The 15,463-nt window shown below is 52.8% G+C and overlaps 2 protein-coding genes across 3 annotated transcripts; one reads left to right on the forward strand and one right to left on the reverse strand.

Moving 5' to 3' along the window:
- Positions 1–268: 268 nt before the first annotated feature.
- LOC121079488 (disintegrin and metalloproteinase domain-containing protein 20-like) lies at positions 269–2,602 on the forward strand. Its single transcript, XM_040576847.1, has one exon. The coding sequence runs from the start codon at positions 269–271 to the stop codon at positions 2,600–2,602; it is 2,334 nt and encodes a 777-aa protein (XP_040432781.1).
- A 593-nt stretch (positions 2,603–3,195) lies between these two features.
- On the reverse strand, positions 3,196–15,054 carry TMEM116 (transmembrane protein 116). Of its 2 annotated transcripts, XM_040576855.1 has the most exons (11): positions 14,915–15,054; positions 14,742–14,788; positions 14,558–14,621; positions 11,446–11,577; positions 7,573–7,677; positions 5,989–6,038; positions 5,473–5,556; positions 5,255–5,393; positions 4,556–4,700; positions 4,368–4,441; positions 3,196–3,821 (listed from the first exon to the last, which is right to left on the reverse strand). In XM_040576855.1, exons 1-11 carry the CDS (start codon positions 14,960–14,962, stop codon positions 3,621–3,623), a joined length of 1,089 nt encoding a protein of 362 aa, XP_040432789.1. In that variant the 5' UTR covers positions 14,963–15,054; the 3' UTR covers positions 3,196–3,620. The 2 variants fall into 2 exon arrangements, with proteins under 2 accessions (XP_040432789.1, XP_040432790.1); XM_040576856.1 differs by lacking the exon at positions 11,446–11,577.
- Between the last annotated feature and the right edge of the window lie 409 nt (positions 15,055–15,463).

The following is a 15,463-nucleotide window of genomic DNA, read 5'->3' on the forward strand; positions in this document are numbered from 1 at the left end:
CCCAGCTCCTCAAATCTCACGGAGCAGCAAGGGAAGAGCGGTGGCAGCTCCCCAGCTGCCTCAGCCCTCAGAGTGCCCCAGAGAGCAAAGCGTAGCAGGGCCGTGTGGCCTTCATTCCTGTCACCACACGGCATGGCGGCCAGGAGGGCCGCGGCCTTTCCGGAACCTTCTTGAGCAGCGCTGAGGGGATCAGCTGCAGGGCACCAGCTGTGAGGTGCCAGCTCTGCCATGGCCACCAATTGAGCACCTCAAGGGAGATAGGATCGAGATGGCTGTACAAGGGTTGGCAGAGCCCTCACCGAGGTGTCTGACCTCCATTTTGAAGGCCGTGGTGGTGAGGTGGCTCCAGGCAGGTCATGGTGGCCGGGTGAAAGCCCTGCTCCTCAGGCTGGGTGTCTGGGCAGCGCTGGCGGCTCCTCTCCTCCCCGGGGCAGGCAGCCGTCGCCTGCCACCCGGCTACGCTGTGCATGAGATAATCCGGCCAAAAAAGCTGTCCCCCGTGGTAGGCCGGGCAGCATCGGGAGAGGTGTCCTATGTCATCAGGGTGGAGGGTGAGAACCGCGTCGTCCACCTCACGCAGACGAGGGGACTTGTGGTGAAAAACCTGCCAGTCATCACCTACAGCCCCCGAGGGAGGAGGGTGGTGGAGCAGCCCCACGTCCCCGAGGAGTGCTACTACCTGGGCTACGTGGAGGGCAGCCCCGGCTCCCTCGTGGCGCTGAGCACCTGCTCGGGTCTGAGGGGACGGCTGAAAATCGGGAACCTGAGCTACGGCATCGAACCTGTGCCGGAGTCCCTGACCTTCCAGCACCTTCTCTATCGACGAAAGACGACCCAGGACAAGTCTTCGACGTGTGGATTGACTGTTGAAGCGATCCAAAAGCAACCAGGCTGGATGGGTATTAAAATACCCTCAACGAAGCAAGACTTTTCTCAGAGACTGATGCACACCAGGTATGTCGAGATATTTATTGTGGTGGACTACCAGCTGTTTTCTTTCCAAGGGAGCAACGAAACCTCTGTGATGCTTCTGGTTACAGATACAATCAATTTATCAGAAACGTACTATTATCCTCTGAAGGTTCGCATCTGTCTGATTGGGCTGGAGATCTGGACGCATGGCAACTTAATCAGGTACAGCCTGGATATACAAGAAGTTCTTACAGATTTTAATAACTGGGGAAATATAGATCTTTCTAATAGGATGAAATATGACATTGCACATTTATTTACTTACACAGACTTCGGACTTGTCGTTGGGCTGGCCTACGTAGGTAGCATCTGCTACCCTGGTTATCAGTCAGGTATTGTGTCTCACATACGAAGAGATTTCGTAACCTTTTCAATTATTTTCACTCACGAGCTGGGTCACAATCTGGGGATGGAGCATGACAAAAAAGAGTGTGTGTGTGGAAAAGCCACCAAGTGCTACATGACGGGCGAGTCGCTCAATGGCGCCGCAGCTTTCAGCAACTGCAGCCTTCAGAGCTTTTTAGACCTGCTCAGCAGAGGGGACGGTGAATGCTTAAACAACATCCCTGAGCCCAACAGATTTTTCTATTTTAAGCATTGTGGCAACAAGGTGATAGATGAGGGAGAGCAGTGTGACTGCGGGGGGCCGCAGCACTGCCGAGGTAACCCCTGCTGCTACCAAGATTGCAGGCTGAAGCCGGGGGCTGTCTGCTCCGTTGGGCAGTGTTGTCAGAAATGCCACTTTCGTGCTGCAGGATACAAGTGCAGGTCAGAGGTGGATGAGTGTGACTTACCCGAGTATTGCAATGGGACTTCCGAGTGGTGCCCAGAGGATCTGTACATGCATGACGGGACACAATGCAGCGACGATGGCTACTGCTACCGTGGGAAATGTGCAACCTATGACAAGCTATGCAGAAAAGTCTTTGGGAACGAAGCTCGGGGTGCTCCAGAAAGTTGCTTCAAAGAGCAGAACACGAAAGGGGATCGATTTGGCAACTGTGGTGGTGATGGGAATGAAGTTGCTTTTGTGGAATGTAAACCCCAAAATGCTCTGTGCGGAAGGCTGCAGTGTGTGAATGTAAGGAGGATACCCTTTCTGGAGGGGTCTGAAACCATCATTCAGATGCCAGGGTCTGAGGGTTGGTGCTGGGGCACAGCCTACCGTGCTGGCGTAGATACACCTGATATAGGAGGAGGACTTGATGGCACCAAGTGTGGTCAAGAAAAGATCTGTATTAACAAGACGTGCACAGATGCCGTGGTCAGAACAAAGTGTGATGCAAACGTTTTGTGCCAGGGGAAAGGGATTTGCAACAACCTTGAACACTGCCACTGCAAACCTGGCTGGGCCCCCCCTTACTGCCAGTTCCACGGCCTGGGAGGGAGCGTGGACAGTGGCCCCCCACCACACTTAATAATCTCCACGGCAGAGGCTGTCCAAAATAAAGCTTTTGGGACTGCAATAGGGATCGCTGTTCCCGTTGCCATCATTCTGATCGCTCTCCTCATTGCTGCAATCAAATACATAAACGTGATAGCTGCATTTTTCACTACAAGTTCATCCACAGAGGTATCTGAGACTCCTGAAGGTGAGGAGCAGAACAAGGAAGATGACGACGATGTTTAAAGGAATGAAAGCGGTGGGAGACCCATCAGCTGAGCTTTGGAAAGGAGTGCAGGCCCCATGGGTCTCTCTGAAACCAGACTGCTAGTCCCAGGAAATCTGTACAAAGTATTTTACACAATGTAACTGTGTAAACTGTATAAAAGTTACTTACACAAAACTTGAGTATTTCCTCTTCTTGTACTACCAACTATGTAAATAAATTTGGGTTGGAACTGAAAAGTGAAGCTATGAGAATTTAAAGAGCATAAAAGTTATAGGGTTGTTTTCCTCTCAATGTAGCTAAAAACCTGTTTTATTTTCTATAGAATGGTGGGGCCTTAGTGAGTAATTCACTTGAGCATCTAGACAAGCACGGACAGATTCATGCAAAGTCCTGCTCTGGTTCATGAGGGATGCTCCACTGGCTTGAGGAAGCTTTTTCTGAGTATTGTAGCTGAGCAGAAGTTGGCAAGACCAGAAGGGAGATGTGGGAAAAGTCAAGGCATGGAAGTGAGTGCTGTTTTTTTTCTGCTACTTTACAACTTTTCATTCCGTGCAGTTGGCTATCAGCTGGGTACATGTTCTTATTTTTATATTGAATCAAAAGTCAGAGATTTAAAAATATTCACCTTTGCTTTAATGATAACTTGTAATGGCAAATACCTGACAAACAGTTAAAAAATTAAAACATCCTTTGAGCATCTGCCCTCAAAGGAGCTGTACTAGGTCTCTGAGCTGTTGTACATAATTCAATGCATTTCTAGAGATATTTCCATAAGGAGGAATTCTGTAGTACTGAAGAAGATGGACCATGTTTAAAGAATCCCTTTAAAGTCCATACAAATCTGTAAAATAAATAACTACCTTCACTGAAAGTGCTTTTCTGACAGATCTGCTCAGGCTCTTCCAGCGCAACGGTTACCTGTGCTGCTGACAACAGTGCACACCAAGACAGCCGCTGCCAGTTCTAGCTGACATTGCTGAAATGAGATGAGGCCCCGCTGGCACGCTGCCTGTTCTCCTTTTGCTGCAGGATGCATCAGAGCAGGGTGGACGTGGACACCTCTGCGTCTGGAGGGCTGGCGGGGAGCGTGCTGTCGTAGAACTTCTTCTGGGAGCGCAGGAGAGGAGTCTGAGTGTCAACGTCGCGGCAGGCGTTGCGTTTGAGAGAGAGGAAGACGTGCTGCGTCCAGCCATACACAATGCAGTTCAGAAGTCCCTGGGAAGCTGCTGTCAGTGCCTGGGAGAGACAGCAGCAGAGATCAGGGCTGTCTTGTCAGCCAGCACTGCACAGCACTCAGAGGCTCCCTCCCAGGCTGTCAAACCTGGCACATTTTGTCAGGCCTCCCACTTCCAGCACGATTTTATCTATCTGCATCCCCATACGATACAGGAATCTTGTGGTTATTTTAATAATCTTTGCGAAATGCTGCCTCAGGCACATCGGGCAGCTGGACAAGTGTTGGGAAGGAATTACACTTAGAGACTTTCACAGAAAGTGAAAAACCTAACTGAATTCTGAGGATCCCTTCCAGTCCTATTTGCTATGATCTCCACGATGCTGTGATTTTGGTTACTGAGACCTTTTTAAGCCTGTGAAAAACATAGCAACTAACAAAGATCTTTGCCAACCAAAAGCATAAATCTGACTTAAGCTCATACAGCAGTCATGTTTGTAGCTAGAAAAAAAGCTTGTTGAGCAGAGATTAGAAACAGGCAAACATTAACAGACGATAATTCCAAGCAGAGAAGGCAAAACGTAGGAGGTTGCAGATGAAGACTTTACCTGTAGAATGAGAAGAGCCATGTAGATTTTGCTGCTTGTTGAAACCGCCAGCTTCAGAATTCCAAGTAGGACAGCTGTGAAAAGGGAATGTCAAAAGGGTATTGCTTTAACCCCACCTCTTTTGCGTTTCATTGCCAGGCACTACGTCTCCCGAGAATATTGTGAAAGTAACTCAGTGCTCTGCTGACCTGGGGCCCAACAGCAGAAGAAAGCGATGGGGTAGAAAACCACGCGTTGTTCCACCATCTTTATCATCGCCCACTGCTGGTCTCCCAGGAATCCTGTGGAGTTTACAAACCTCTTGTACAAACCTCGGGCTTGAACGAGTACAACCTAAAAAAAATAAGCGTATATCACTGCTTGAATTTTGGACACATGCTCTGATCTCGCTTGTTTATCTAGGACAGAGTATCCCATGTTTTTTAGCTAAATCCTCATTTCAATCTACGAAACCTTTTCACGCTGTGCAACAGGGTACTCCCTGGGGCAGAGCAGTTGCTTTGCACGTGACCTTTTCTGAACTGAGGACACTTAATTCATTTGCTCTCTTGCACAGGAGCTGGCCTGTGCACTAGGCGATCCCTGCTGCCATTCTCTGAGCCTCCTCTACCTGCTAAATCCTTTCTGAGATGGGCTGAGAGAACACAGGGCTGCAGATGGATTTATATGGTGGCACAATGAAATTATCCCTTCCCCCTTCCCCTTCCAGAAGGGAAACAGCACCACGCAGTTCATCCCCTGACATTGTCTGGCCGATGGCACCATCCAAGCAAACTTGGGAGACTGATGAACATGCACACAAAGTGACCTCTTACTCATGTAAAGATGAAAGGGGGCAAAACTTCCCATCTTTCACACCGCTAGCGTGCAAGGACTACGTTTCTTACCAGAATGGCTACGAAGCTGATCAGAAAGGAAACGAGGAAGACCCCCACACCATAGAAATGCATCACATGGCAAACAGAGCCATTCAACGTCAGTGGCTCGCTGGTGGGCACAGCTACTTCTGTGTGCATCAGGAGACATCTGCGGGGAGAAAGGAAACTGAGCTCTTGCCGTGCCTCAGAAGTGGTGAGGCTCTTTCAGAGAGAGGCCTGAAGCTTACCCGTGCTTCTGACTGAAGTTCTGGTAGCAATTGCTGTTGTTGCCCAGGCAAAACACAGGCACCATGAGAAGAAAAGGGACCAGGCTGGGAGGAGAGAGGACAACAGTGCAGTTACTGCATTGCAATTCTCCTGCCCCCAGCCAAACACTCCTTGTTCTGTCTCCTGTCACTACAGAGGACTTGGAAATTGTTTTTATTGATGCTGCTCTGGGGGAGTATTTTACCAGCTTTGCTAACTTCCACACTTTCACTCATATAGGCAATTAGTAAAGGGAGCACTTTCTGAAAAAAGAAAGATATATATATATTATTTTATACAGTTATAACTAACTTGGCTGGAGAAAGGCCCTTACATCCAAAGACTCTTGCTCTGAGTTTGTTAGGTCACTGCTGTCATTGATGAGCTAACTGACAAACACGGGTTTTAGTGAAATTTGCTCCAAAACAAGCAGGAAGCAGGGATCAGGACGCTGCAGTTTACCAAACCCGCATCGTTCTGCCAAAAATGAATCTTACCTGGACAAGATCGTTGCTGCTCGGCCAATGCAACTCACGTAATCTACAACCTGCAAAGTCCAAAGAGCTTAATTAAATGACCGTTTCCGTACAGCCACTGGCTCCCAGGAACCAGCTCCCAGGGAGTGCTTCAGCAGCTCTGGATCCTACAGATGCTGGTTAATCCCCAGACCAAGTACAAATGCTTCTTCCCACTTTGCTCTGAATTAACGCCGCCAAGCTCAGTGTGCGCTGATGTGCCAAAGGAACAACCGACACCTCCACCAGCTCACTGACGTGTTCCCCTTCAAAGCCAGGGCTGAGAAGGGCACTTTGAGCCAGACAAGTGGCAGACACTTGGTGAGCTCCCTGGTGCAACTTGCTCGTTCTTCGTACTGCTCATTCATTCAACCCAACCCTGTTCCTCAGAAACTTCATGTTTTGATGAAGAAATGCAGGCAGCCTGGAGTGTCCTGGCCTCGGCTCACCAGGAAATCCTCTGGTAGCTGGCATCCACACACCAGCTGTGACAATACAAGGCAGGCACAGCTGTAGTGTCGGGGAACTTATTGTAGGTGCTGCGTTTTGAATGGGAGTCAGGAAGGAAACCAATCCTGCAAGCGGATCCAAACCCTACAGACAAGAGCCCTTGAAATAGAGCGATCTGCCCAGCCTGCTGCTCCTGCACAGACAGGTGGAGGATCTGAGACATGGTTTGCTGCCCACAGCAAAGGTCTGGGGAAGAGAAAAGCTATATACAGGGATGGGGCTGATGTGTTCAGTGGGAAGAGCTGCATAAGGAGTCTGCTGTCTTGCAGTAACACAGCAGGAGGAACTGCAGTTAGAGCAGTGGCGGTGCCTCACTGTTTAGCCAGGTGTGAGGAACGAAACGACTGCAGGCAGAGATTTTGATCACATGGCAAGTGAAGTGTTTGTTTAGCCTGTAAGTCAACGAGTATTTTTTGAGCACTACGTCCTTGTTCCTCGGTTCCCAGCGATCGCACCGGCTCCCAGATGGGCTTTTGTAAAGGTCAGCGACGATGAAGGCAGGACCGCCCGTTGTTCACGGAGCCAACCCCTCCTTTTATCACTAGCTCCCTTCCGTCACACCTCCCATCTCAAGCTCTTACAATACACTGCTGATGCTCTCAAAGCCTGTACGACACCTGGGGAGGCCAGAAATTGCCAGTTCTCAGTTCCGGACTCTCCAGGCTCCCTCTGCTTTCCTGTCCCCTAGCGAGTCATCGCCCTGCCATGCACTGGCAGAAGGCAGTGACAGCAACAAACCAGCTACTCGACTGGTGCAAACTGCTCTGCTGTGGGAGAACTTCACCGATCCTGAGCTTTCTCTGCTCTGAGATGTACACTGCTGTTTGCTTTTGCCTGTTTTGGCCTTTCAAGCCCAATCCTTCACCGAGATCCTAGAGCAGCCCAAGCTGTAACTCTGCTGACCTCAGTGGCACGGCAAGATACGCCAATTCACCCAGCCGGCCTTCAGCACCCCCGTGGCAAGGTCTGCTGCCTTGTACGCACCTCCCAAACCCCACCAGAACCCCTCAGGTACGTCTCGGTCCCCAGCGGCTGCTGTACGTCAGCCCTACTCACCGTGGGGGGCATCCTGTTAAGGCTCTGATTGTATTTCATCTTCAGGTCCCTGTACAGATGCCAGGTGTAGTTGACAGTGTACAGAAAAGAGGCCACGTAGAACACCTGAGGAACACAAACAGCCAGGATTTCAGCCCTCTGACAAGAGCTCCTGCGGCAGCTTTGGTTCATGGCTGATGAACGATGGGCCAAAGGCAGGGTATTAAACAGCGTGGTGGGCTGCTGAAGGTGCGGGTCCCACACAGCACCGGTGCAGGATGGATGTGCACCCACAGCCCTCCCGAGCCCCTGTGCTCGTCTGCTGGGCTGCAGAGGGACACAGCCTGGGAAGAGCCAGGCAGAGGAGGGGGGCTCGCCTCGTCCTGCACAAAGGGGGCTTCACTTTGGCCCCAAGTCAGGGACAGGAGGACTCTTACAAATACACATCTTTGTGACTTGGGTCATTTTTTGCCCCAAATTCTGACAACGCAAAAAGGTTCAAAGGCACTTCGACCTTCTCTGTGCTGCATCCACTGGACAACACAACACAGACACGGCAATGAGATTTTTTTTTTCCTCATGCGGTGAGCTCACTGCCCAGTGAATTCACGGAAATGGAAAACAATAGTATACGTAAAGAGGAAAGCGGGGGCAGAGACTACAACAATTGCACAGTGAGCCAGACTTAACATGCTAAGAATCCTTTTCCCTCCATGGAAAAAAAAAGAGGAAAGAAAAGCTATAAAACAGTTTCCCACAACGAGTTTCCCAGCCCTTGATTGCAGCTTGAGGAAAAACCAAATACCTAAAATCTCCTGTAAAGAGAACAAATCTTGCGTTTTTTTTCTGGATCCCCAGCCATGGTTGCTTGAGGCAGCCAAGTACAAACAGAGCCACCTAACCTTACTATATATATGCGTGTGCTGGGCTTGTTACAGGAAACACATGCTTCAGTGGCAAAGGCAAAGAGGAAGGGCTGGACAAGTGAATTTTTTCTGTGGAGTTGCTACCCTCTGCCAGAGAAGCAAGGAGCCCAGGTTTGTCAGCCTGGTATCACCAAAGTCCAGGAATAAGTCACTAAATAAACTCGGTCTCCTTCACTGAGGGTGCAAACGCTCTTGGCTGGTTCTCAAGAGGCTGAGTCCGAGGGACTGCAACACTGCAGCACGAACGTTACAGTGACTTGCCAGCTCATTAGAGGAGGTTTAATGAGGGTTTGTTGCCCTTCTTCAATTACTTCCAGAGAAGGTCATCAAAGCAGCCCACAAAGAGAATTCTCTCGCACTTCAAAATGCCTCGGAGAGCTCACAAAGTGCCAGCGCTACATTCTTTTTTGGGAGAGGGAACCCAAAACCACTTGTGAAGCTGCCTGAAGGCAGGAGGAGCAGGGAGTTCTGCTCCCCTGAGCCCCACCTCGGGGGCTGCGGACAGTCCTGCAGCGCTCACCCGGAGGAGATAAAGGGAGACACCAGAGCCCTTCATTATAACACTTCTGTGGCTCCCCATTGTGCTCAGCGGCGTGAGCGGAGCTTGCCAGGACGTTATTAGGCCACTGGAACTGAACTGGAAGAATGTGGGGGAACCGTGCAATTATAACCACAACCTCTGTTCTGGGCTTCACCATTGCAATGCAAAGGCAAAGCAGGGAGAAGGAAAGAGCAAAGGCAAGGGATGGCAGAAGGCACTATTTACATTTAATAGCATGAGTTCAACCAAGAGCCTGGGGCCAAAACAGGAAAAGTCCATGAAATAAAGCCACCTCCTCCTTCACGACACGGTACGGATGCTAGGGGAGTTCCCCTGGCAGTAGCTTCAGCCCTTGGCGACAACGTGATGATCAACAGCTTGCATAAGCCAAAACGCTGCCCTGATCCTAAGGCGATCCCTTGAGACCACCAAACCACACGGAGCGTGGTGTGGGTCTGCAAACACCAGTGCTAAGCACTGCTGAGCCTGTCCCACCCCTGTCACTCAGCGCATTTTACAGCTTTTAGGTGTCTGTGTGCAAACCAGCCAGGTGAATTTACGAGACATCCAGGAATGCAACCCTTGCAAGACTTCTCTGCGCGCAGGCTGGACAGGGCCGGGAGCCATTTGTTCATTTCCTTTGGTTACAGATCACTTATATTCTTCAGAAGGCGCTGGTCAAACCTGTTGCTGGCTCCTACTTACGCACGAGATGTTCCCACCACACACGGGCACTGCTGGGGTTGAGGAAGGAGGTGTCCTGCGCCGCGTCACGTGCGCCGTGCGGGCACTGTTGCTATGGCAAGTGCTCCGTTTGTTTTAATTTCTCCCAGAGCAAACAGCAGCCAGAGCTCTTGCCAGACACAAGCCGGCTCGGCTGTCCCCGTGGCTGAGCTCGGGATGGGGCAGGCACCCCGCACACTGCCCCACAGCACCCTGACCGTCCCTGTGGGGCTGGGACGAAGGCAGGTCCTGCAAGGATTCACCCGGGGCCAGCTCTGCCTACTCACACTGCTGTTCCCGGCGTGGAAATAAAGCTCCTGCATTGCCCCTTCCCTTAGAAGCTTGGACACAGGCTGGAAAAGCAAGAGCAGGAAAGAGCCAGAAGTGCACAAGGTCATAGCACGTTCTCCATGTCTGCACTGAGAAATGATGCTGTGTTGTCTATATCCAAGCTGCTTCTCCTCCAGCACTGCAGTCTGTCTTCTCCAGGCCATAAGAAACTCACTGCAGCACCGAACTTCAAGAGCTGTCCCCCAGGGCAAAGCTGCGAGGGAAACATCTCTACAACCCCTCTGCAACCTCAGTCCTGCCGGCTCCTCCTGCTTTCAGGCTCTGAAAAGCCTCTCCCGAGCTGTTCTCACTTTCCCCTGTACCATCATCTAAAAGACATCTTTGACACCGTTCTGCTTCATTCCCAGATAACCAAATCACCCTGCGGTGAACATATTGCGCTGCTTCGCCAGCAGCACAGCTTGAGAAAGCAGAGAGAAGCCAGAAGTGGAGCAGCTGCTCTCTAAGCTCTACTCACCATCACAATACAACATCACCCAGACACAGCTGTGAAATAACGCCGGGCTGCAGACACCCGTCCCCAGACACACACGGTGTGAGCACTTCCACAGCCACTTGCTCTTCCCAGCCACGTTTTTGTGGGCGCTTTAAAAGGAAACTGTTAAGGCCAGAGGTCACCGCTCACAAACCACCGCCCTGGCCCCGGCTCAGCTGTGCCCCGCAGCTTTTCAAGAGCAGTGATTTACAGGGCCTAAAGTCGAAGTGGGAACTTGGTGAGACAAGAGCAAACCGTCAGGAAAACAGCATTTCCCTCATTCCGCTCCAGTTAGTCTCAGAAATCATCCCAAAGTGCTGGAAAGCAGCCGAAATCGCTGGGGCATGGGGCTGAGGTTGCACAGATAGAGCAGCCCCTGAACATCCTCGGGACTTGAGAGAGCACAGGGCCAGGTCAGTGAGAGCAGGAAGGGCACGGCTCTTTGAGAAACGCGTTCAGTCCGAGCCCAAGCGAATGGCAGAATGGATCTGCTCCTGCCCAGGCTGGAGGAAGCACGAAGAGAAATAGGAAAGCTGCAGCATGGGAGACACAGAGATAATCTTTGGCGCGGGACCAACAGGAAATAGATAAAGCCCCATCTACTCACTTTGCAGAAGTAACCCAAACACTGCAACCACAAAATCCCATGCTCTCTTTGCCTTCCTTATTGCCTCTCGCAAGCCAGCCGTACCTAAAACCAAGCACCGTTATCTCTGTCGTACAAACGAGGCGAAGAGATCTGATAAGTTGAGTTCGCACAGGGAGCCTCTGCCAAAGCCCGTCTGGAAACAGCTCCCCACAGCCACGCTCTGATCACCGGCGAGGCTAATTACAGTAATGGGCTCAAAATCATGAATTGTGATGCCAAGGCTACTCACTTGTCCCGTGGCTTGCAGGTTGTAGCAGATGAGATCGTGCTTGGAGGTCGGTGTGCTATAGAGCAGCGCCCCGGTGAGCCAGCACATGCCCAGGAACAGGTCGGAGAGGCTCAGGTAGAAAAGAGGGCGAACCTGGGGAAAGCGAAATCAGTCAGCAGGTCCGGGCGGTGCTCACAACAGCCCCGCGACCGCCGACAGCAGCAGCTTGTCCCCCTTGCCTAGATGTGCTGTCACTTCTGGCAGGGCAGCAATCCCGGCAGAGAAAAGCCCTGCTCGTTCTTGCTCTTGTATCTGCTTCTGTGCCGACACCCTGCCCTAATCACCCTCTCTGCCGTAGCAATGCCCCCGGATCCAAGAGCAGCATCAAACCTTACAGAAAGTATTTCAAAGGCCTACGGTGCTACAGCTTGGCAGAATGAGGCAGGTGTGCAGGGAGAAGCGATGTTGTCTAGGAAATCAATTGATAGGGAAACTTCTAGGAAACACAAACCCTCCTTCAGGTCTGAAATAACCTGAAAAGGGCATTTTTCCTATGTGTTTCGTGGCATTTCAGCTGGTGACTAAGGCTGAACCTATTTTACACGCCAATGCAGCAAGGACACTTTTCAGAAGGCCTTGATTTTGAGATTTTTTTCAGGGAACTGAGCCTTTGGGTGAAATTTGCCCCAGTATTGTCCTTTAAGTAAATGCCTGCCGAGAGCAGATTGAGTTCTGGAGCTAGCCTGGACATCATTGCATTTATGAACGTCTCTCTGAGCAGCGATAAATCCAGGCTTTTCCTCGGTGGTGCAGAGCTGAAGCACCAGCAGGCAGGGGCACGACAGGCTGGGGACACTTCCAGGTTGCGAGCACGGCACGTTAGGGCCAAGCAGCTCTCAAATAAGCAAAGCAGCAACCTTCTCACCCAAACACGAGACCCCTTTCTCTAGCACCACGTGTCCTCGGAGGGAAGCACCGCTACTGGCTGAGGAGCTCTTTTGGCACGGACCTAAATGAAGTAGGTGGCACAGTCGTAAGCGAAAGGCAGCATGGTTCTCACTTACAGAAGGGAAAAGAAGAAACAAACGGTATTTATAAAATAGAGGAAGGGAATGTAAAGACGTAATCATTCAGAGGGGCTGCCAGGCTGGAGCACAGCTGTTGATCTTGCTCTGCCTGGTCATCGCTCAGGGACATCTACCTGCAGAGAACCTGTTGACATGACAGAGGAAATTCCGTGTTCATCGCTTGCCATCATCTCTTCTGAATGATTTAGCTCATGCTGAAGTTTTATTGACTCCGTAGAGACCGAAAGCAAGTTTCAAGAACGCAATATTTGATTTCCTCAGCTGGGGGTAGGAGGGGAAGTGTTTATAATATTTTTCTCCTCCCAGCCTCCAGAGCTGTTTATTTCTTACTCTGGAGTCTCATGACACAGGGAATAAACTATTTGTGGCAAGCTTTGATATGGATTTCTTCCAGCCCCTTTGTTTACAAATTTGCCCACAGGACCAGAAATGTGGGGACAAGAGAATGGGGAAGTTACTGAAGATTTTGTTGCTTTTGAAACACCAGCAATGGATCCCGCTGGCAGCAGAACAGCCTGGAAGCCTGATGCCGACGGGTCACTCTGGCTGGGATCCATCCTTCCTATCTGGATTTGCAATAATCTGAGCAGAAACATCTGGACTCCCTCGAGCAGGAACGGTCCATCTGCAACTTAGAGCCATGTGCAACTCATAAACAGCAAAAGTGCAGCTCCCGGGCCGCAGCCACATCATATGACTGATAGCACAAGGGCTCCCGAGTGATGCGGGCTTGTAGCCATGGAAGTCAACGAGCTGAGGCTGCTGAGTCACAGCGGGACCCCTGCCAAGCCCAGCTCCACGCCGCACCAGAGGGGAGGACCCCAGGGGAGAACCAGGCCTGGTGCTGTGCAGGTGCAGGCGATGTGGTCTGTGGATCTTGAGCACAGGGTTCTTGACCACTTTTGGTAAGCACCTTGTGCAGCACGAGCTCAGGAAGGCGTCCATCCCAGCACCAAGGCGATGTCCCAGCTTTCCTTCCTCCCTGGGAATGCACCGAGATCTCCGCAGCTTGTTCTGGATGTGCTGTTTCCATGAAGCTCTGGCTACCTGGGAGCAAAACTGCCCTGCACGCTGCAAGCAGTGCAAATTTGCCCTGGAAACCTGGACGCGGGTTCTCCAGCCCACACTGCTTCAACCAACGAAGTCTCGGTGTTAGCCTGACTGCATGACTTCCTTCTCTGAGGATAATTTACTGCATTCCCTGGTCTGTGGGCTGCAGATCAAACCCACGATGTATGATGGACATTGAAGACAAGGGAAGTACAAAGACAGCTTTGTTACAACATAGCTGCCAGCTTCACCATCCTACCGCTCTTAGCAGTAACCTGTTATCTGCGTGGTCCACAGACCGGGCTGCCAGACGTCTGCAAATCCCAGACAAAGAATTGCAGCTTCACACAGCTCTGTGCACCGATAAGTCCCGGACAGACAGACGGGCTGTGTGTAGACAGCAAAAGCCCTGCGAGCTTGGGCTGGAGGTCTGTGATTACCAGCACGCCCGATGCATCCCAGATGTGCTGGATTCCCTGCACACATGATCTGCACGTGTGATGCACTTGGGATGTGCCAGGCGCTGCTGCGTGAGCAATGTTAACCGCTCCTGTGCACGGCCAAGGGGAATCTTTCAGGGCCTCCCTGGGGAGCTCAGCACAACAAACCGGTCTGGTTTTGTCTGAACCTTGCAGCACCTCTGCCAGCACCAGTTTTAGCTGCACGCCTGCCTGTCAAAAAGCCTCGGACATACCCAAAGACATACCCCTGTGCACGCGTTTCCTACAGGGGCATCCCCACCCACTGCGCACCTCCCCAGCCCCAAAACCAAATCCACGGGACGTCGGCGGGAGCTGCAGGACGGCGCTAAGGGACCTGCTCCTCCCCGCGCAGGTACAGCCCAAGGTCAGCCTCACACGTGTGTCAGCACGGACACAGGCTCTTGGCCAGCCCTTTGCCTCCTGGCTGTAATAAACAAAGTTTAATTAACCACAGCGCCCGCGGCCCATGCGGCCCAGCTCCTCGCCGTGGCTCTGAGGAGGCGCAGTCCTTACCTCGGGGGACCTCACTGCATTCTGGAAGATGGCGTAGGCAATGATTGAGCTGGAACCTGTAACGCTGACAAAACAAAGCCCACGTTGGCACAGGGGGCTCACCGGGACGAGCAGATTTCTGTGGTTCCCCCCCCCCCCCAAAAAAAAGCCGTCACGGCACCACCACCTCCATGAAGCCGGTTACCTGAGCATGGCCATGGTGAACTGGATCCACTGCAGAGCCGAGTACACCTGGGGGACACGGAGCACCGTCAGGGACCTCCTGCGGGCACCCCACGGCCCCACGACCGCGGGGAGCCCCCGGGGGCCAGGACCGAGCCCCCGGGGGCCGACCATGAGGGGACGGGGCTCGCTCACCTCCTGCCAGCCCCCGTCCAGCCGGGACGATGTCGCCGGGAGGGCCATGGGCAGCCACCGGGCACCCACCGGGAACCCACGCCCGCCGCCGCCGCCTCGCCGCTCCCGGGGCTCCGCGCACCGCCCGCGCTCCGCCCCGGGGCCACACCGCGCCCGGCCCGCCCCGCGGGTCCGGCCCCCAGCGCTCGTGGCCGGCCGAGGGGGGAGCGAAACGGGGCCGGTGGCGGCGGCGTGGGGGCCCCGCAGCCCCCGCGGGAGCTTCGGCTCCGGCCGCGGTAACGGCGCGGGGCTCCCGGAGCGGGAAGTGTTGGCGGCGCCACCCCTCCGGCAGCCGACCCGAGGCGACCCTGCTTAGCTTCGCCACGCTGCCGCGCCGCGTAGCGCCCACCGGAGGGCGGCCGTGGGCGGGAACGGCTGAGGGGGCGGCGGCCCGCGCTGAGGGGCCGGGGGCGGCCGCCGCGGTCTCCTCAGGAGCCTTCCCCCCGCTCCCACCCTGCTCGGGGCCCTTGCTCAGCTTTTGCCTTCCCACTGACCCCGAAGATCACCGGC

Source organism: Cygnus olor, chromosome 17, assembly GCF_009769625.2.
Source record: "Cygnus olor isolate bCygOlo1 chromosome 17, bCygOlo1.pri.v2, whole genome shotgun sequence".
NCBI classification, from domain to species: Eukaryota; Metazoa; Chordata; class Aves; order Anseriformes; family Anatidae; genus Cygnus; species Cygnus olor.

Coding starts and splice junctions, on each gene's coding strand:
- LOC121079488 (XM_040576847.1), top strand. CDS start 269: ATGGCTGTACAAGGGTTGGCAGAGCCCTCACCGAGGTGTCTGACCTCC.
- TMEM116 (XM_040576855.1), bottom strand. CDS start 14,962: ATGGCCCTCCCGGCGACATCGTCCCGGCTGGACGGGGGCTGGCAGGAG. Junction 11,578..14,557: donor ATGCAGTGAGGTCCCCCGAG/GTAAGGACTGCG, acceptor CGCTTTCCCCAG/GTTCGCCCTCTTTTCTACCT. Junction 6,039..7,572: donor TTAACAGGATGCCCCCCACG/GTGAGTAGGGCT, acceptor TGGACTTTGCAG/GTTGTAGATTACGTGAGTTG.